The sequence below is a fragment of the Haliotis rubra genome, unplaced genomic scaffold, assembly GCF_003918875.1.
Source record: "Haliotis rubra isolate DU_JTF1 unplaced genomic scaffold, ASM391887v1 Scf693, whole genome shotgun sequence".
Lineage (NCBI taxonomy): Eukaryota > Metazoa > Mollusca > Gastropoda > Lepetellida > Haliotidae > Haliotis > Haliotis rubra.
Window position 1 is genome coordinate 347,088 of NW_025767405.1, and position 21,726 is coordinate 368,813.

Below are 21,726 nucleotides of genomic sequence, written 5' to 3' on the forward strand. Positions count from 1 at the left end.
ACGCATTGGATGTCACCAGGGTGCGCTTTGAGCAGTCACGGCATGGTCTTGTTCATCTCGGACTGCTTTGGGATTTCGTGGCCAAGAACCAGCTGCCGGACAACCGGATAGGATCTTCTCCATCCCTCCTTTGTCCTCCATTCTAGGACCTCACCACGCTGAGGAACAGCTGCTTTGTCCCGTGAGGGCACTTAAGATTTATATTGCCAAGTCATCTTCCAGGAGGCAGTCTCGTAAGAGACTGTTCATCCCGCTTGTCTTCTGTGGCCAAAGGTGAAGTTAATAAGAATACGCTTGCGCCTGGCTCCGCATTTACTACCATCCTGACCGCCACGATCGCGCAAGATCTGCCTCATCCTACAGCCACTAATCCGCATGAGATTAGGGCTCTGGCATCCACCATGGCTCTCCACAGAAACTGCACCGCTCCAGCCATCATGGAGGGTTGTTTTGGAAGTCCTCTACTGTCTTCGCTAGTCATTACCTCATGGATTTGGCCGTCGAGGACGGAAGGTCTTCAATCGTTTGGTCCACTGGTGGTTGCTCAGCAACTCACCCATCCTACCGCCCATTAGGTAACTACTTCTTCTTACCTTCTGGTCTTCAGGTTAACTTACACTCTGGGTGTATTTGTTTTCCTTAGGGTTGCCTTTAGTTACTATCTGTCTCCTGTTCCAGGCGCCTCCTGCGACAGTCTGGCGATTCAGTAGTTTCTTCTGGTTTTCCCTTGGCATGTGGGTTTTTCGTGGGACGGTCCTCTGGAGCCCGACTAATCACTGGCCCTACTGTCGAATCCATATGCATAAGACCTATGGTAAGGTAAGTTAAAAATTTATTAAAATCTAAATATTTTAGATATTTAAATACTTACCTTACCATAGGGCGGTAACTCCCTCCCAACGCTGGATGCTCCTCCCCTCTCTGGGCTCTTCGGACCTGGTCAGTAAAAGTGATTTTGGATGGAGCGGGAGGGGAGATCACGTCACTTCCGTTGCCTGTACACTCGTCGATACACGAGGTGGCCGTTCTATAGAATGGCGAATCAACGACTGTCTGATCTCTTTAAGCGGAGCTTGAGGTAATATGCATAAGACCTATGGTAAGGTAAGTATTTAAATATCTAAAATATTTAGATTTTAATAATTTGACCTGTAGTTGTATCTTAATTTTCACCTGAAATTAAATTGTTGCTTTTGCTTGTTTTGTACTTGTAGTTTTATCAGAAGTTTTACTAGTAGTTTTACATGCAGTTTAACCTGTAGTCTCTATGTCTTGTTTAATCAGAAGATATATGTAGTGGTCTGCAATATGTCATTCTCTGTCATGTTTATTTCAGGACTTGAGTGCCATGGCCTTCCGCTTCAAGGATAAGGAACGTCCACGGGGCTATGTCAGTTCTCTGTCAGGGATGATTCATGTAAGTCTGTGAGTGAGTGAGTTTAGTTTCATGCCGGTTTTAGCATTATTCCAACAATATCATGGAGAGGGAAACCAGATAAGGGCTTCACTCATTGTGCCCGTGTGGGGAACCTGGCCCCGATTTCTCGAAACAAACTTAAGTTTTTGTTCACATTTCAAACTGAGTTTGACAATTTGAAACACCTGAATTTTTAACTCAACTGCATTTTTAAAATAGAAAAGCCCATACAACGTAAGTAATCTATCCTCCAAACTCAAATTGTCTACTATGTTTCAGTTTGATATCGATTTTAGTTCAATCTGGGAAATGCATTTTCTCAAATTTGAGTAAAAACTCTAACTTAAGTCAAAACTCAGACTTAAGTTTGTTTCGAGAAATCGGGGCCTGATCTCCTGCGTGACGAGCATGTCATGTACAAAATCAACGATGACAGCAACAACCTAGTATACGTGTGTACGATGCTCCCCCCCTAAACAAAATAGATTAAAATTTAAAAAAAAAATTAAACAATGGGGGACGCCCCCTTAAAATCATAATCACCCCCGTAGTCATAGATAATGAACGGTCCCTTAACCACTAGACTACCCTACCACCTCTGTAAGTCTGTGTACATGTTGGTGTGTAATGTGGATCATCTGAAGGGATACATCACTTCTCTGTCAGGGAAGACTTATGTAAGTCTGTGTACATGTTGGTGTTTAATGTGGATCATCTGAAGGGATACATCACTTCTCTGTCAGGGAAGACTTATGTAAGTCTGTGTACATGTTGGTGTTTAATGTGGATCATCTGAAGAGATACATCACTTCTCTGTCAGGGAAGACTTATGTAAGTCTGTGTACATGTCGGTGTTTAATGTGGTTAAGGTGTATGGTCCACTGTCTCTCTCTGTAGGATTACCGGATGCCAGAAGTTCTGAGTGGGAGCTACACAGTGACAGAGTACAAGCCGGACCTCGTCCAGTTGGTCATAGACAAGCTTGTGCCAGAAAACATGAAGTGAGTTGAAGGAAACAATACGTATATATAGAGAATACTACACGAGGTCTCATTACATACGAATTATACGAAACGAGTGTCCTTCCTATGGTATCTGACCGATCGAAAGCGGGGTCAGATAACATAGGAAGGTCACACAGTTTCAGATAATCGTATGTAATGAGACCGAGAGTGGTATTTTATTTATTACCCACGTCTTACATACATTTAAATTGACAAAATAGCGTATTTTTGTTATGTTTTTTGTTTCAAACCGAAACCGGTTTCATAAAGAGGTTGCGGAAGAGTTTTGTACTGTAGTACAATATTTGCATGACGTCACACTAATGACGCCACTGCCATGGTAACCGACGTCACGATGCATGTCAGTTGTCATCGCCTCGTACAGCCTCCTACAGTAAACTTCTCCGTTGCACCTCGTTTCTTGGTTTCCAGTTGCTTCATTCGGCTAACATCACTGGTGGAAACATTGCGTTTATGTTTTTCGACAGATATAATGTCTCAGTTCGACTCACAATTAAACAGCGACACGGCAACGTTCGCAATGTTTACATTCCCACAATGCATTTAAGTTGTAGAATGAATGAATTCACGTTTTTGTTATGAATGAAAAAATAGTTACGTCAGAATGTGACCTAATTGAGAGGTCATCGGTTATCCAATCAAATCGTTAGAATTTCAGGTCAAGTCGTTACGACACAGGTCAACGCGATACGACACTCGTGTGACGTACGAGATAAATATGCAACTACCCATACGTTGACCACGTGGGTAATAAAAGTGATTATGCCATTTCTCAGATAGGTCCAACAACAGATGTCTGACTGTTTGCAATGAAATTTAAGATCTGCTTAAGATGCCAGTACCATATTCACATTATGAGTCCTGGCTACCAAACGTGTATTTGTCATTAAAAAAATGTGAAATGTCTGCATCAGATAATTGAATAAAGAAAATTGTTACATGTGACGTTCCTTCATCATGTTTACAGATGCATCATCATTGCTCAGAAATTTAAAGGGATGACAGACCAGAAGGAGAAGTGGTACGGTACAGACTACAGTGAGTCAAGTATACCTGCAGAGATGATTAGGGTAAGTCGATAGTGAGTCAAGTATACCTGCAGAGATGATTAGGGTTAGTCGACAGTGAGTCAAGTATACCTGCAGAGATGATTAGGGTAAGTCGACAGTGAGTCAAGTATACCGGCAGAGATGATTAGGGTAAGACTACAGTGAGTCAAGTATACCCGCAGAGATGATTAGGGTAAGTCGACAGTGAGTCAAGTATACCTGCAGAGATGATTAGGGTAAGTCGACAGTGAGTCAAGTATACCTGCAGAGATGATTAGGGTAAGACTACAGTGAGTCAAGTATACCTGCAGAGATGATTAGGGTAAGTCTACAGTGAGTCAAGTATACCTGCAGAGATGATTAGGGTAAGACTACAGTGAGTCAAGTATACCTGCAGAGATGATTAGCGTAAGTCGACAGTGAGTCAAGTATACCTGCAGAGATGATTAGGGTAAGACTACAGTGAGTCAAGTATACCTGCAGAGATGATTAGGGTAAGTCTACAGTGAGTCAAGTATACCTGCAGAGATGATTAGGGTAAGACTACAGTGAGTCAAGTATACCTGCAGAGATAATTAGGGTAAGTCGACAGTGTGTCAAGTATACCTGCAGAGATAATTAGGGTAAGACTACAGTGAGTCAAGTAGACCTGCAGAGATAATTAGGGTAAGACTACAGTGAGTCAAGTATACCCGCAGAGATGATTAGGGTAAGTCGACAGTGAGTCAAGTATACTTCCAAAGATGATTAGGGTAAGACTACAGTGAGTCAAGTATACCTGCAGAGATGATTAGGGTAAGTAGACAGTGTGTCAAGTATACCCGCAGAGATGATTAGGGTAAGACGACAGTGAGTCAAGTATACTTCCAGAGATGATTAGGGTAAGACTACAGTGTGTGAAGTATACCTGCAGAGATGATTAAGGTAAGACTACAGTGTGTGAAGTATACCTGCAGAGATGATTAAGGTAAGTCTACAGTGTGTCATGTGTACCTCCAGAGAGATGTTACAGTTAGTTGATATCGAGCCATGTGTACGTCCCGAGATGACCCACTCTGTGATATGGCTGAAAGAGTATGCAGAGTTCAACTGTTAATCACTCCTTTCAATCCATTCAGTATTTCCTTATGTACATATGATCAGATAATCACTTCTTGTGTCGTGTAATGTATTACACGAAGTTTCACCTGTGTATCATTTTAACTAACTGTCTGTTGTTTTTCAGAAATGGAGTGATTGTGGATTGCATGAAAGTCTCCGTCTGCCTCAGAGAAATGAATTCATTCCAACAAATTTTGACATTGTCACACGGGAGCCAGAGGTAAATGTCTCCAAATGTAGACAAATGAGCTATACGGAACACATGACACATATATTCAACAAAGTTTCAAAACTAATATTAAAGTCTCCATTAACTAAAGTCTCACTGAATAGTACTTGAGGGAGAAACTTGTAGAAGTTTGCTAAAGCAATGTAACTTGTTTTTATCTCCAGTTTATACATTGAGTGATGATCAGTCATAGTAATACACTTTATGTTTCAGTCCTCTGCTGTTCCTGATATAATTAGGGTATGTATTTTCATTCACGTTTCTTTCTTGATACCCTTTTTCTTTTGCACCCTTTTCCCATCACACTGGAGGACCATTGTCAGCAGATTTGACCTAAACAAGCCTTCAATCAACAGAGACCTAGGATATCTCATCCCATCTGCCTACAGTTGGCTTTCTCCAGTTGTTACTTCATTAATTACCAATATCCATTGTTGTTGTAGCAAATTCTAAAATGCCAATCAAAGAAATCACAATGGATTATGACAAATTGTATGATGAAAAACGTTTGAAATTTGAATCATTTTACATATATTATGTGGACCCACTGCCCTGAATTATTAGTGTCAAATTTGTCAAATAACTCAGAAGACTTGGTTGGTTTCAGATATCTTTGATAATTTCGTTCCAGGCATCGAGCCATTGTATCATGTGTTTGCAGACATCAATGTAGTCTATGGGGTGTCATGTTTTAGGCCAAGGATGGGGTGCATGAAAAAGTTTGTAGTGAAAGTAGACTTGCAGGTGCTTCTTGGGGACCATCAAATGTTCAAATTGAAAGAGATGTGTTTTCTGATTGCTATGATCCTTCCTGAGTAATGAATCCAAATAAAGGATCGAAACAACTGATTGCAGGATGATGCTATGTGCCGATTCTGGTTCAAGCAAGATGATGAGTTCCTCCTACCTAAAGCCTGCATGACATTTGAGATCAAAAGGTGAGTCAAGATTTACTGGCATTCCTGATTGGTGACATGGATCAGTGTGTTACTGATAACAGTCATGTTTGACGATCTACCTTAGAACTGGCTGTAAGAGGTGACTAACAGGTTTTGGTGGTCAGACTCACTGACTTGTTTGATGTGTGTCATTTTATGTGATTTATGTAGGTTGATGTGCATGATGTCAGTCACAGGATTGACTGATCTAACTCAGTTCCATTTACAAATCTCCGTGTAACACTTAGTATTTGAGAGCCCACACCCTCAGATTCTTGTTCTTCTGTTGGGTTGGGTCACGTCCGGGATTCAAACCCACACCCTCAGATTCTAGTACTTCTATGGGCTGGGTCACATCCGGGATTCGAACCCACACCCTCAGAGTCGGACAACTAATCGCCAACACACAAAGTCAACTGTCTAACCCACTCAACCGCCATGGCTTCCACTGGCAAGTGGAGTGTGCTGTTGATTAGGGTGTGGGTGTGGGTTCGAATCCCGGACGGGACCCAACCCAACAAAAGAACTAGAATCTGTACTTAACTGAGAAAGTGTAATGCCATATATATCATGTGTTACATTTGACTACTTTCTACATGGCATTGTGTACTCTATCATACAGCTGGAATATTGCTGAGTGCAACAGAAACAACAAACAAACATGTTAAACAACAGTAAATGAATCAATATTGAGCAGTTTTCAGGTGATAGAGTGGATTCTACACAAACAATTACTTGTATACTAAATTTCCATTGTAATATCCGGTTCCCAATTGTGCAGATGGATGCTCATGCTGTTGATCACTGGATTGTCTGGTCCAAACTCAATTATTTACAGACTGCCGCCATATAGCTGGAATATTGCTGAGTGCGGCTTAAACTAAACTCACTCACTCACTCATTGTAATATCTCTGATTTCTGCTTTTTGCTTATAGTAGCATATAATCTATTTCTCAAAAGCTTAAATTCTTTACAAGTACAGATTTTGTCTTCTTGGTATGTGATATGTCTGTTTCTCTTCCATTTTCCGTAGCGTACATATGAGATTCTATTTGAGGATGTGTTTGTAGACGTCCTTGCTGTCACTGTTGTAGCTCCTATGCCTACATAGACCCGCTTCACGCCAACATGAACAGCCTGCTGATGCTGCTGTTTAAGGATGCTGTCAATGAGTATGCCTACGATGCTGAGCTGGCCGGACTGGGGTACAACCTTGACAATACCATGTATGGAATGACGGTCAGTGTGGGGTGGGGATAGTGTGGGTTGGGAGATGGTGAGGTGGGGTACAACCTTGATAATACCATGTATGGAATGACGGTCAGTGTGGGTTGGGAGATGGTGAGGTGGGGTACAACCTTGACAACACCATGTATGGAATGACGGTCAGTGTGGGGTGGGAGGTGGTGAGGTGGGGTACAACCTTGACAACACCATGTATGGAATGATGGTCAGTGTGGGGTAGGGATAGTGAGGGGTCAGAGGTGGTGAGGGGGGTACAACTTTGACAACACCATGTATGGAATGACGGTCAGTGTGGGTTGGAGGTGGTGAGGTGGGGTACAACCTTGACAACACCATGTATGGAAATGACGGTCAGTGTGGGGTGGGGATAGTGAGGGGTGGGAGGTGGTGAGGTGGGGTACAACCTTGACAACACCATGTATGGAATGACTGTGAGTGTGGGTGGAGATAGTGAGGGTGGGAGGTGGTGAGGTGGGGTACAACCTTGACAACACCATGTATGGAATGATGGTCAGTGTGGGGTAGGGATAGTGAGGGGTGGGAGGTGGTGAGGTGGGGTACAATCCTGACAACACCATGTATGGAATGACGGTGAGTGTGGGTGGGGATAGTGAGGGGTGAGAGGTGGTGAGGTGGGGTACAGCCTTGACAACACCATGTATGGAATGACGGTCAGTGTGGGGTGGGAGGTGGTGAGGTGGGGTACAACTTTGACAACACCATGTATGGAATGACGGTCAGTGTGGGGTGGGGATAGTGTGGGGTGGAGGTGGTGAGGTGGGGTACAACCTTGACAATACCATGTATGGAATGACGGTCAGTGTGGGTTGGGAGATGGTGAGTGGGGGTACAGCCTTGACAACACCATGTATGGAATGACGGTCAGTGTGGGGTGGGGGGGTGGGAGGTGGGGTACAGCCTTGACAACACCATGTATGGAATGATGGTGAGTGTGGGTGGGGATAGTGAGGGGTGGGAGGTGGTGAGGGGGGTACAACTTTGACAACACCATGTATGGAATGGCCGGTCAGTGTGGGTGGGGAGGTGGTGAGGTGGGGTACAACCTTGACAACACCATGTATGGAATGAGGCCGGTCAGTGTGGGGTGGGGATAGTGAGGGGTGGAGGTGGTGAGGTGGGGGGGTACAACCTTGACAATACCATGTATGGAATGATGTAATGGGTCAGTGTGGGTTGGGAGATGGTGAGGGTGGGGTACAACCTTGACAACACCATGTATGGAATACGCGGTCAGTGTTGGTGGGGATAGTGAGGGGTGGGAGGTGGTGAGGGGGTACAACTTTGACAACACCATGTATGGAATGACGGTCAGTGTGGGTGGGAGGTGGTGAGGTGGGGGTACAACCTTGACAACACCATGTATGGAATGACAGTCAGTGTGGGGTGGGGATAGTGAGGGGTGGGAGGTGGCGAGGTGGGGTACAACCTTGACAACACCATGTATGGAATAGCCGGTCAGTGTGGGGTGGGGGAGGTGGTGAGGTGGGGTACAACCTTGACAACACCATGTATGGAATGATGGTCAGTGTGGGGTGGGTGGTGGTGAGGTGGGGTACAACTTTGACAACACCATGTATGGAATGGCTGGTCAGTGTGGGGTGGGGATAGTGAGGGTGGGTGGTGGTGGTGAGGTGGGGTACAACCTTGACAACACCATGTATGGAATGATGGTCAGTGTGGGGTAGGGATAGTGAGGGGTGGGAGGTGGTGGTGAGGTGGGGTACAATCCCTTGACAACACCATGTATGGAATGGCCGGTGAGTGTGGGTGGGGATAGTGAGGGGTGAGAGGTGGTGAGGTGGGGTACAGCCTTGACAACACCATGTATGGAATGGCGGGTCAGTGTGGGGTGGGGATAGTGTGGGGTGGGAGGTGGTGAGGTGGGGTACAACTTTGACAACACCATGTATGGAATAGCTGGTCAGTGTGGGGGTGGGGATAGTGTGGGGTGGGAGGTGGTGAGGTGGGGTACAACCTTGACACTATACCATGTATGGAATAGCGGTCAGTGTGGGTTGGGAGATGGTGAGGTGGGGGTACAACCTTACAACACAACACCATGTATGGAATGACAGTGTGGGGTCAGTGTGGGAGTGGGGAGAGGTGGGGTACAGCCTTGACAACACCATGTATGGAATGGCCCGGTGAGTGTGGGTGGGGATAGTGAGGGGTGGGAGGTGGTGAGGTGGGGTACAACTTTGACAACACCATGTATGGAATGACGGTCAGTGTGGGGTGGGTGGAGGTGGGTGAGGTGAGGTGGGGTACAACCTTGACAACACCATGTATGGAATGACGGTCAGTGTGGGTGAGGGATAGTGAGGGGTGGGAGGTGGTGAGGTGGGGTACAACCTTGACAATACCATGTATGGAATGACGGTCAGTGTGGGTTAGGGAGATGGTGAGGTGGGGTACAACCTTGACAACACCATGTATGGAATGACGGTCAGTGTTGGTGGGGATAGTGAGGGGTGGGAGGTGGTGAGGGGGCACAACTTTGACAACACCATGTATGGAATGACTGGGTCAGTGTCAGTGTGGGTGGGGGGTGGTGGTGAGGTGGGGTACAACCTTGACAACACCATGTATGGAATGACAGTCAGTGTGGGGTGGGGATAGTGAGGGGTGGGAGAGGTGGGAGGTGGGGTACAACCTTGACAACACCATGTATGGAATGGGAGGTGGTGGGAGGTGGTGAGGTGGGGTACAACCTTGACAACACCATGTATGGAATGACGGTCAGTGTGGGGTGGGGATAGTGTGGGGTGGGTGAGGGGTGGTGAGGTGGGGTACAACTTTGACAACACCATGTATGGAATGACGGTCAGTGTGGGGTGGGGATAGTGAGGGGTGGGTGGTGGTGAGGTGGGGTACAACCTTGACAACACCATGTATGGAATGACTGTGAGTGTGGGGTGGGAGTTGGTGAGGTGGGGTACAACCTTGACAACACCATGTATGGAATGAGGGTCAGTGTGGACAGGGGATAGAATACTTGATATTTGAATTATGTTAGTATTGAGAAATTGTATAGTACTGAGAAATCCTCAACTTGATTCGAAAAACTGACGTGAGTGTAACAGATTCAAGTTGTGGGTGAAATTGTCTGGTTAAACATGTTCCTTTAGTGCATATAGAAATATTTTACAATGATCAGGTATCAAAGCTGTAAATTTTTGCTGATGAGACAAGATTTTGTATAACGTAACCACAGTCACCAGAATGTGGTGGTGTTTTGATTAGATTTAGATATGAGTTGAGTGTCAATATTTCCATGTGTGGTACGTACAGTGACGTTGAATAGCATGATAAGTCTTGATGTGTATCATCAAGAATGTATTGTGACCTGGCGTTAGCTACTTCTTGTGCCCTGTTACATATCAAAGTGTGAGTCTCTGTGTCCTGCCTGCAGTTGTCCGTCAAGGGTTACAGTGACAAGCTCCATGTGCTGCTACAGAAGATCGTCGAGCGTTTCACCACCTACACCGTGGATCCCAAACGTTACGAGATCATCAAAGAGTTGGTGAGTCAGACTCTGACATCAATAATTAGCAATTGCAATGTATGTATGGAAAGATGCTGATCATATTATGACCGTGGAACAATTTTTCGGTTTGACATTGATTGCACTAAATGAAAAATTAAAGTAAAAATGTCATGATTCAATTTTAGTCTACCTTGTAACCTACTAATATGACCTCAAGATAAGGGTCAACATTGATAGTAATATCAATAATAATGATCAATGAGGGAAGGTTTCCTGTCCAAAACTTCATAATGTAGAGGCTTCTTTGATATGTCTGCAGTATTGCTGAAAGCAGCATAAGCCCTTATGTATGTAACTCAGGTGTGGCATGCCCACTCAGGTATGCCCACCCACACAGGTATCCACTTATGTATGACCCCAACCACACAGGTATCCGCTCAGGTATGCCCCACCCACACAGGTATCCACTCAGGTATGCCCCAACCCACACAGGTATCCACTCAGGTATGCCCCAACCCACACAGGTATCCGCTCAGGTATGCCCCACCCACACAGGTATCCACTTATGTATGACCCTACCCACACAGGTATCCACTCAGATATGCCCCACCCACACAGGTATCCACTCAGGTATGCCCCCACCCACACAGGTATCCACTCAGGTATGCCCCACCCACACAGGTATCCACTCAGGTATGCCCCACCCACACAGGTATCCACTCAGTTATATACTCCCACTGATGTATGTACCCACTCAGGTATGCCCCACCCACACAGGTATCCATTCAGGTATGCCCCACCCACACAGGTATCCACTCAGGTATGCCCCACCCACACAGGTATCCACTCAGGTATGCCCCATCCACACAGGTATCCACTCAGGTATGCCCCCACCCACACAGGTATCCACTCAGGTATGCCCCCCCCACCCACACAGGTATCCACTCAGGTATGCCCCACCCACACAGGTATCCACTCAGGTATGCCCCACCCACACAGGTATCCACTCAGGTATGCCCCACCCACACAGGTATCCACTCAGGTATGCCCCACCCACACAGGTATCCACTCAGGTATGCCCCCACCCACACAGGTATCCACTCAGGTATGCCCCACCCACACAGGTATCCACTCAGGTATGCCCCACCCACACAGGTATCCACTCAGGTATGCCCCACCCACACAGGTATCCACTCAGGTATGCCCCCACCCACACAGGTATCCACTCAGGTATGCCCCACCCACACAGGTATCCACTCAGTTATATACTCCCACTGATGTATGTACCCACTCAGGTATGCCCCACCCACACAGGTATCCACTCAGGTATGCCCCACCCACACAGATATCCACTCAGTTATATACTCCCACTGATGTATGTACCCACTCAGGTATGCCCCCATCCAATGCAGGTATCCACTCAGGTATGCCCCACCCACACAGGTATACCTTCAGGTATGCCCCCACCCACACAGGTTTCAACTCAGGTATGCCCCACCCACACAGGTATCCGCTCAGTTATATACTCCCACTGATGTATGTACCCACTCAGGTATGCCCCACCCTCACAGGTATCCATTCAGGTAAGCCCTGCCCACACAGGTATCCACTCAGGTATGCCCCACCCACACAGGTATCCACTCAGTTATATACTCCCACTGATGTATGTACCCACTCAGGTATGCCCCCATCCAATGCAGATACCCACTAGGTATCTGCTAAGGTATGCCCCAACCGACTTATGTACGTTATATATACACATGTGTGTGTTGCCTTCAGTACTACCGAGGGCTGAAGAACTTTGTGGCAGAGCAGCCTCACCAGCACGCTATCTACTTCACCTCCGTCCTTGTGTCTGAGATGGTCTGGACAAAGTGTGAACTTCTGGAGTCATTAGATGGTCAGTTTGTCTTGGTTCTCATCATGATTAATCACATAACACATGACAGTATGTGTAATAATGTTGCATTAAACACTCTGATGAGTTTTAGTGTGTGTATTATATATGAAGACATTTAAGAACAGATCCTATGGCTGCTAGTAACTTTGAAAAGGATTGATGCTTATTAAGTGAGAAAGTGGTGTATCCTAGCAAATATTCTGCAATATTTCAGTTGCATTTGGGTGAACATTTTCAGAATAGAATATACATCTGATATGCACTGTAGTGGGAGAGCTGATGTTGTTTTATAAACCATACCCAATGATGTACATATGAATTAAGATAACATTGATGTAGCTCCTGATAGTGATATTTGTCATGTGATGATGTGAGTCTTGCCTGATGTACAGATGTGACGCTGGAGGGACTCCAGGCCTTCATTCCCCAGCTGCTGTCCAAGGTCTACGTGGAAGGTCTCATGTACGGAAACATCACTAAACAGGTGCTTGTTGTTTCTTGTATTGGTGGAGAATAGAAATGATCAGCTAGTCTTTCCTTAATCATGATTAGGCTGGCCTATGGTTGCTCACATCTGACTTGCATAGAATTCAGATTAATATGCTGGTACACATGTGTTTATAGTTAGTTTATTTTCAAAGAATACTAAATATTTCCTAAAAAATTGAGCCTTATGTAGATAAAATATGATGAGTATTTCTTACGAGAAATAACGCAATGATTTTGACAATGATATTTTTGGTGGAACTGTTTATTTACAACATTTACCTGTCAACTTCAGCGGGCTCTGGAGATCGGTACCATGATAGAGACAATACTTCGTGAAAAGAGTGGCTCAAAACCACTTCTGCCGAGTCAGCACAAACGAACACGGGAATTACAGCTGCCTGATGGTATGGAGTGTGGGTGATGGAAGGAGGGAGGGAGGGATCTGTGTACAGTGTGGTGGTATGTGGGTTGGGTAAGATGAGAAGAAACCAGCTCAATCGTGATGTGGACACTTTTCACCTGAACATTTATGTTAATTCCAATTTGAACGAGAATTTAATTAGTGTCATTGAAATAAACTCTGTATGTTTTCTTTATATCTAATGTAAATTTTATAATTTTACAACAAAGTCAAAATTATTAACAAGGGAACCACTTCACATGGATACAACTTGTTACCTTAAAATATTCAAGCCTTTATTGTGATAACGGATAAGGACCCACTAAGAAACTTTACTGTTGATTGCTTGACATTAGTCAAACTGACAATGGTGCATATTTGCATTCCTGCTTAATCCTGTCATGTGTCGTGTGCCATGTGTCATGTGTCTTGTATCATGTACATCATGTTGTCCTGCTGCAGGCTGCTACTACATGTACGAGCAGACCAACACGGTTCACAGCGGGTCGTGTATTGAGATCTACTACCAGTGTGGCCGCCAGGACACAACACTCAACATGCAGCTGGAACTCTTCTCCCAGATCATCAGTGAGCCCTGCTTCAACATCCTCCGGACCCAGGAACAGTTAGGTGACTACAACAACAACATTACAACGCTTTTTACTCAGTTATGTTGAGTATCGATAAAGAAAGTGATGTGAAAATTGAGATTGTCCCTTGCTCCCTCAATAAAATGACACAGTTTGACTTGGAAGTACCCACTTTATTTTCATGTTCACAACACGTGAAACAATGACAACATAGAAACAATGTGACTGAGAGCAACATGTAGAGACTTCTCACCAGGTTCAGCTGCAGGTCATTTCACACGGAGGTGCGGTGGGGTAGCCTAGTGGTTAAAGCGTTGACTTGTCACGCCGAGGACCCGGGTTCGAATCCCCACATGGGTACAATGTGTGAAGCCCATTTCTGGTGTCCCCCGCCATTATGTTGCTGGAATATTGCTAAAAGCGGCGTAAAACCAAAACTCAGTCAGTCAGTCATTTCACACGGGCTGTTATGACAGGTGTCAGTCATGCTTGATGCATGTATGATGTATGTTCTTGGCAACTTTGTTAGATATTGGCTGATTTATCTGACTGCATATAGATGTCGTATAGGAAGATGAAAATTCGCCATGACAACATGTACTAACTTACCTGTGGAGGAGGTACAGAAGTCCTTGTGGCATGTTGCAGTAGTATTTGATTCTAGGGAATATAATTCTTTAGTGTTTAACTATAGGGTTGTGGCAAGGATTTTCACCCCTGCCATAGGTGTAGCTATCTGATGATATTGGAACAGGATTGTATTACAATGAATGTGTGTGGTCTTCAGGCTATATAGTGTTCAGTGGTCTGCGTCGGTCCAGTGGCGTCCAGGGCCTCCGTGTGATCGTCCAGTCAGACAGACAGCCATCCTTTGTGGAATCTCGGGTTGAAGCCTTCCTCAAGACTATTGATGTAAGTACTGTAGTGTATTATCCTGAGGAGAGTCAGGGTCACACTAGGTCCCAAGTCTCTAATGGTTGCAGTAAGGTAGATTACTGTGGATCTAGTTGTTGTAATGTCATTGTTCACAAACAACAGAACCAAGGTTTGCTCAGTCTTCAAAAGGCTTTGAAGTAACAATCCAGTCTTGATAACTCTTTGAATTTGGATCTGTGTTGGAGAGGCAGTTTGGCCCTTCACTTTAAATGCTTTAGATTCTGGAAATGAAAAGGCTTTAAATATTTAATTTGAGGCCTTAATTTAAGTTTTTATAAAAGTAACTTGATCAATAAATAGTATGAAAACACTTCTTTACTGGGCATTTTAGAAGTTGAGTTGATGAAGAATGATGACAATTTTGATGGATATACAACTTCTTTATTCTGTGAATGGTGACGTTTCAACATAGATTCTACATCACTTGCTTGACAACACCATGTCGAAACGTCGCCCTTCACAGAATAAAAGAAGTTGTATATCCATAAATATTGTCATCATTCTTCAGTATGAAAACAATAGTGAACTTTATTACTTTAGTACTGTCTTTAGATGTACAAATGAAGACAATGAAATACAGTAGCAATGTCTTAATGTGTGTTGGCACACTCCAGACTTATCTTTAAGTCTAAAGATGACCACTGTCCTGAATAGAAAAGAATCCTTATAGGTCGTGGCTAAAATTAGTATTGACTGTGGGATTGTTTCCCAGCCATCTGGTTGCTGGTAGCCTTGCTTGGCTATTTACAAGTGCCAATGACATAACTAGAGTGTTGCTGTCAGGAGTGTGGCTCAAAGGAACATTCACTTACTATGAAAACAGATTGAATGCATAGTAACCCTGTCTTTCCCAGCTGGAATGACTGATACATTTTGGTCAATAGTGCAGTGATACTGTTGGAACTATTTCTGTGTGTAGGACTATATCAACAAGATGAGTGAAGAGGAGTTTGCCAAGCACGTGAAGGCTCTGGCAGCAAAACGATTGGAGAAACCCAAGAAGCTATCTGTGCTGAATGGCAAGTTCTGGGGAGAGATCATCTCCGAGCAGTACCACTTTGACAGAGGTGAGTGTTGTCATGGAGGGTGTTGTTATACATGAGTGAGGATAGAGGGTGGCCTAGTGTTTTAAGTGTCTGTTGATCATGCTGAGTGAGTGAGTGAGTGAGCGAGTATGGTTTTACGCCGCCACTTTTAGCAATATTCAAGCAATATCATGGCCGGGAACTCAAGACATGGGCTTCACACATTGTACACAAGTAGGAAATCAAACCGCCACTGATCCTGCTGAAGGCCCAGTTTGATCCCCAATGGGTACAATTTCACCTCAGGCAGCCTAACAAGATATGGCTGGAATGTTTCAAAATACACACTCACTTGCTCACTCACTGACTCACTGTCTCACACACCCTCTTCCTGTGTGTATACACGTGTGCAGAGTTGCCTCCCTTAAGCATTCTCCAGAATCCTATAATTATTCCAGAATTGATTACATTTGTTTGATTGTGAGCACTGTAGCCATGTTTTGTGGGTTTCACAAAAGTGGTAAACATCTAGGACCTATATCACGAAAGGTTTTCTCCTACATCAAGCTGACATACTGTAATACAACTGAATTACTGTTCAAAGCAGAATTAAACCAAAGTCACTCACTCCATCCTGTATTCATTTCTTGGCACCGATGAAGTTCCGGGCTAGAATGGATATTCAGCTTGCCCTTAACCCTGAAAAGCTGCAGGCCCTGATGACCCAGAACCAAAATAAAATTGTGGGTCCTGATCAGAATGTGTAGGCCCTATTTTATAATATGGAAATAATACTCTTAGTTATTAGGGATGAATAAGTTGTTGGCCAAAAGGACCTGCTGAAAAGAAAAGCTGTTGGTCCGAGTGGTTTCCAGTTGGCTCCGGGCCTAAGGACCAATGTTAATTTCGAACGCTGTCAGTAACCCATGTTTGTTGTAAGAGGCGACGAACGGGATCGGTTGGTCAGGCTTGCTGACTTGGTTGGCACATGTCATCGTATCCCAATTGCTAAATCGATGCTCAGTCTGTTGATCACTGGATCGTCTGGTCCAGACTTGATTATTTACAGACCACCGCCATATAGCTGGAATATTGCTGAGTGCTGCATAAAACTAAACTCACTCACTCATTTCTTGACACCAGTCATAGAAATTCACCAACTCTTTATGAATCACTTCATCTGTATTGTTCCCACTGCTGTTGCTTGTATTGAGTGCTAGGAATTGGTAATGTTAAGTTGACAAGTAAAGCATGTATGTTTGTATTTAGATAATGTGGAAGTAGCATATTTGAAGACTCTCAGCAAGGACGATCTATACACATTTTACAAGGTAAGTAGTGTATTTCTTCATGGTTGAGAATACCCTGTTTCTTGTGTAGAGTGGTGACAGTGGCTTCCTTGATTATATCAGAAATTACACCTGCAGTTGACTGTGATGCCCTGAAACAGTTCACCCTTAGAATTCAGTTTTGATGTCAAACTCCATATGTAACTATGCATCAGGGATGCAGCTGGGACATGCTGATGAAAGAGAGAGGATTATGACATTATTTCCTTGATGAAGCTGTCATTTCATATTCAGCCTGGGACTTTATAAGGAATGCACATTTCAAATATATTTGCCCTAAGAAGATCCTGGTTAGAACTGATCTTCAGTAAAACATGCTTGTCGTAAGAGGCAACTAACAGTGGTCAGACTCACTGAGTTGGTTGACACATGTCATTGTATCACAATTGTGGAGATCGATGCTCATGCTGATCGGAGATTCTACCAGTAGAGATTGCGATCTGAGCCTCTAACAGTAGAGGACGTGAATATTAAAGAATGAAATGTATTTTACTCTACTTCTTGTTCATTCTTTCTTATATTTGAGTGAAATAGCAACCAAAAAACAGGAAGGTCGGGAAATGACCGGCCAGATGTATATTTGGGTGGGGTATTGTCCGGGTGGGGAAATGGTAGGTGACGAATTGACCAGGTGGGGAAATGACTGCATTCCTGGGAGGACACCGTGAACAACTACACCAGTCAGTTACTGAGCAGAGAGGTGAGATCTGAGACATGTTAAGAGGATCAGATTTTAGCTTCTACTGGTAGAGGCGATTATATAGGTTATTCTATATAATCAGAGTCTCTACTGGTAGAGACTCCGATCGCAATCTCTACTGGAAGAGACTCCAATCGCAATCTCTACTGGTAGAATTGGAGATCGCAATCTCTACCCTGACATATATATGCATATTATACTCAGTAGGGCTGTGTATTGTTAATAAATTGTATTGCAATATACAGCAATTCTGGTTCCTTCATTGCGATATGTATTGCGATATGTTGGGAGCTAAAGTGTTTGTCCCTAAAATAATATTCCTAGAAAGGATGTTCTGGTTCTCATCACAGCAATCTTAACACATCTGACCACATTCTAACAAATTCATTGTGTATTCCTCCTGCTTGTAGTCCTACATCGATTCTGATGCTCCAAAGCGTCACAAACTGAGTGTGCACATCATCTCCAGTAACCCTGGCGACCGGGTGAATGGTGATCAGGGGGACTGACCAGCAGGTCAATGACCAGATAGATAGACGAGAGGATGAGGTCATCATCACAGGACCAACAGTAAGTTCACAACTGGTACCGCAGCAGTAATTATTCTCTGGTGCTACAGGATTAACTATTCTCTGGTGCTACAGGATTAACTATTCTCTGGTACTACAGGATTAACTATTCTCTGGTACTACAGGATTAACTATTCTCTGGTACTACAGGATTAACTATTCTCTGTTACTACAGGATTAACTATTCTCTGGTACTACATGATTAACTATTCTCTGGTACTACAGGATTAACTATTCTCTGGTACTACAGGATTAACTATTCTCTGGTACTACAGGATTAACTATTCTCTGTTACTACAGGATTAACTATTGTCTGGTACTACAGGATTAACTATTGTCTGGTACTACAGGATTAACTATTGTCTGGTGCTACAGGATTAACTATTGTCTGGTACTACAGGATTAACTATTGTCTGGTACTACAGGATTAACTATTGTCTGGTACTACAGGATTAACTATTCTCTGGTACTACAGGATTAACTATTGTCTGGTACTACAGGATTAACTATTCTCTGGTACTACAGGATTAACTATTGTCTGGTACTACAGGATTAACTATTGTCTGGTACTACAGGATTAACTATTCTCTGTTACTACAGGATTAACTATTCTCTGTTACTACAGGGTTAACTATTGTCTGGTGCTACAGGATTAACTATTCTCTGGTACTACAGGATTAACTATTCTCTCTAACTGATTAACTATTGTCTACAGGGTACTACACAGGATTTATTGTCTGGTACTACAGGATTAACTATTGTCTGGTACTACAGGATTAACTATTGTCTGGTACTACAGGATTAACTATTGTCTGGTACTACAGGATTAACTATTGTCTGGTACTACAGGATTACTACAGGATTAACTATTGTCTGGTACTACAGGATTAACTATGCTCTGTTACTACAGGATTAACTATTCTCTGTTACTACAGGATTAACTATTGTCTGGTACTACAGGATTAACTATTGTCTGGTACTACAGGATTAACTATTGTCTGGTACTACAGGATTATCTATTGTCTGTTGTCTGGATTAACTATTGTCTACAGGATTAACTATTGTCTGGTGCTACAGGATTATCTATTGTCTGGTGCTACAGGATTAACTATTCTCTGGTACTACAGGATTAACTATTATCTGGTACTACAGGATTAACTTTTCTAAGGTGTCCTAACAGTCTTCCCAGATCCTGTGGTCTAGGCGCCACAAGGACCTTGCATGGATCTTCTATCTAAGCTGCTACTGGATCCTTGCATGGATTGACTAGTCTTAGTACTACAGGAGCATTGCAGGATCCATTGATCTGTCCTGACGTGGCACTGCAGCCTTCAAGGATCCTATGGTCTCGGGTGCCACAAGGACTTTCCATACTGGATCAGTCCATGGATCGACTAGTCTTAGCTAACACAGGAGCTTTGCAGGATCCCCTGATATATTATCGGCCTCCAACCCACAGTTAAGGTGTCTGATGTCAACACACTCACTAATGTTATGCTGTCATGTGATAATTGCATACCTGGTATTTTTTTCAGGAAGCGCATACTTCTTTCAATTCATAATGCTTGTCTTTCTGTTAAGGAAGCTTTTTAGTGAATCCTCAATATGGGGCCAAATGACTTTACCGTCTCTCTCTCTGTGTTTAAGGCAACAGTGGTGAGAAACGTGTGGGACTTCAAGAGGAACCTGGCCCTCTACCCCCTGGCAAAACCATACATGGACTGTTCCAAGGCCAGATCTAAACTCTGAAGTGTTTTCAACATGGACTGTTAAATGTTGAACTCACAACTGTGAACTTTCAATGAGAAACTGCTGCTCTTTTAATTACAAGTCATCTAATAGGTCAGAATAAACGTCAGAGGCTGAGATAAGTCAACTAGAATATTATTTGTCAGGTACAGGGGTGGAAATAACCCATTGCCCGACGCCCGAGCCCAGTGTTTTTTTCTGTCGGGCAAGCATATTTGTATATCACACTGTACCGGTGTTCAGTTGACTGTCAAATGTTAATTATGTTGTTTATTTAAAAAATCAACAAGAAAATCGGCCTGTATAGTGGAAAAATTATCAGGGCATGTGATTTTACTTGTGCCACTGTACCGGAGTACACTAGCAATTTTAAAGTTATTTCCAGCCCTGAGGTAGTGGAAGATGTTAGTTTGGGGATGGGTGTTTAAATAGGCTGGGAGAAAGTGGAAGGGATAAGGTATTAAGTGGCCTTGGGACTCTATACATCCCATCCCGTCATCTGTCCTGAGTGTGGGTGTGTGATGCTGGGGCTGGGATGAGGGTTTGGGTTAAGGCTTACACTTGGGACTCGGAGCATCTCTTGGAATGCCAAGAACCTGATGCTCACTCACGGGAATTAGGTGATAGCGTTTACCTATTTAGGAAAGTGTATCCTGTTGCCTTGCAGATTTCACAACTTGGTGTTTGGAACCAATTGTTGATCATTTATCAACTCCACAACATTTGTGATACCCTGTATAAAGATGTATTTAGTGAGCCACTGACATGGTGTATGACTTGTGTGCCATGTTTGAGATCCACTCATGGTGGCAGTGAGGCATCAATGCAGCTTGTTCAGGATCTTCAAGTGAAAGAAATGTGTTTTTGTAGTCACATGATTGATATCTTTGAATGTGTAAGACACATACCTGTGTTCGTAATTATATGTGAAAGTCAAGAGAAGCGATCCTTGTCCTAAACCGAATATTTAAAGTTAAAATATAGTGAGGTGCCAATCACCCCAGCTCCTAACTCTGGATATTGTATGGCTTAATCTCCAAGGATGGATCCAGCTTCATGGTAACTGGGGGCTGCACTTCAACTAAAAACTGAATGGAAATATTTCAGTGACAAACTGAATGTCACACTGTGTTCCCTTTCTTCTGCCCTTGAGTATAAGTGTCTTGGTGACCTGTAGTGTGTTGATATGGCTATGTAGGCTGTGGTGATGCCCAGGTTGTGACTTCTACACATGCTGCTAGTGTTAGTTGCTTGGAACAGATGCTCAAGCTAGCAGACTACCCTCAGGTACAGCACTGTCATAATGTCTTTACCAACTGATCCATCCTCATGAGGCAGGGGCATATTTCCCTGGTGATTACTACCTTGAATAATGACCCTATGTAAACTGTGACACCTGCAGACTCTAGGTTTCCATGCATTCTTTTTGAGTGAAAGGATTTGTTGTTGATTGCTTGACAAAGTTAATATGATAATAAATATGTCATCTTTGTTGACATATTCCAG

General features: G+C 43.7%; 1 protein-coding gene across 1 annotated transcript in view; it reads left to right on the forward strand.

Annotated features, from left to right (window-relative positions):
* LOC124258429 (insulin-degrading enzyme-like) overlaps window positions 1-20,468 on the forward strand; it is a 41,836-nt gene extending 21,368 nt beyond the window's left edge. The window contains exons 19-35 of the mRNA XM_046692526.1: window positions 1,337-1,417; window positions 2,315-2,418; window positions 3,410-3,512; window positions 4,717-4,812; window positions 5,035-5,061; window positions 5,677-5,759; window positions 6,855-6,999; window positions 10,439-10,549; window positions 12,293-12,413; window positions 12,806-12,897; window positions 13,195-13,306; window positions 13,765-13,932; window positions 14,680-14,804; window positions 15,748-15,895; window positions 17,123-17,184; window positions 18,313-18,405; window positions 20,119-20,468. Of these exons, the coding sequence (XP_046548482.1) occupies window positions 1,337-1,417; window positions 2,315-2,418; window positions 3,410-3,512; window positions 4,717-4,812; window positions 5,035-5,061; window positions 5,677-5,759; window positions 6,855-6,999; window positions 10,439-10,549; window positions 12,293-12,413; window positions 12,806-12,897; window positions 13,195-13,306; window positions 13,765-13,932; window positions 14,680-14,804; window positions 15,748-15,895; window positions 17,123-17,184; window positions 18,313-18,405; window positions 20,119-20,220 (1,773 nt within the window). The 3' untranslated portion in view covers window positions 20,221-20,468. The remainder of the gene's footprint in view (window positions 1-1,336; window positions 1,418-2,314; window positions 2,419-3,409; window positions 3,513-4,716; window positions 4,813-5,034; window positions 5,062-5,676; window positions 5,760-6,854; window positions 7,000-10,438; window positions 10,550-12,292; window positions 12,414-12,805; window positions 12,898-13,194; window positions 13,307-13,764; window positions 13,933-14,679; window positions 14,805-15,747; window positions 15,896-17,122; window positions 17,185-18,312; window positions 18,406-20,118) is intronic.
* Window positions 20,469-21,726: the final 1,258 nt, after the last annotated feature.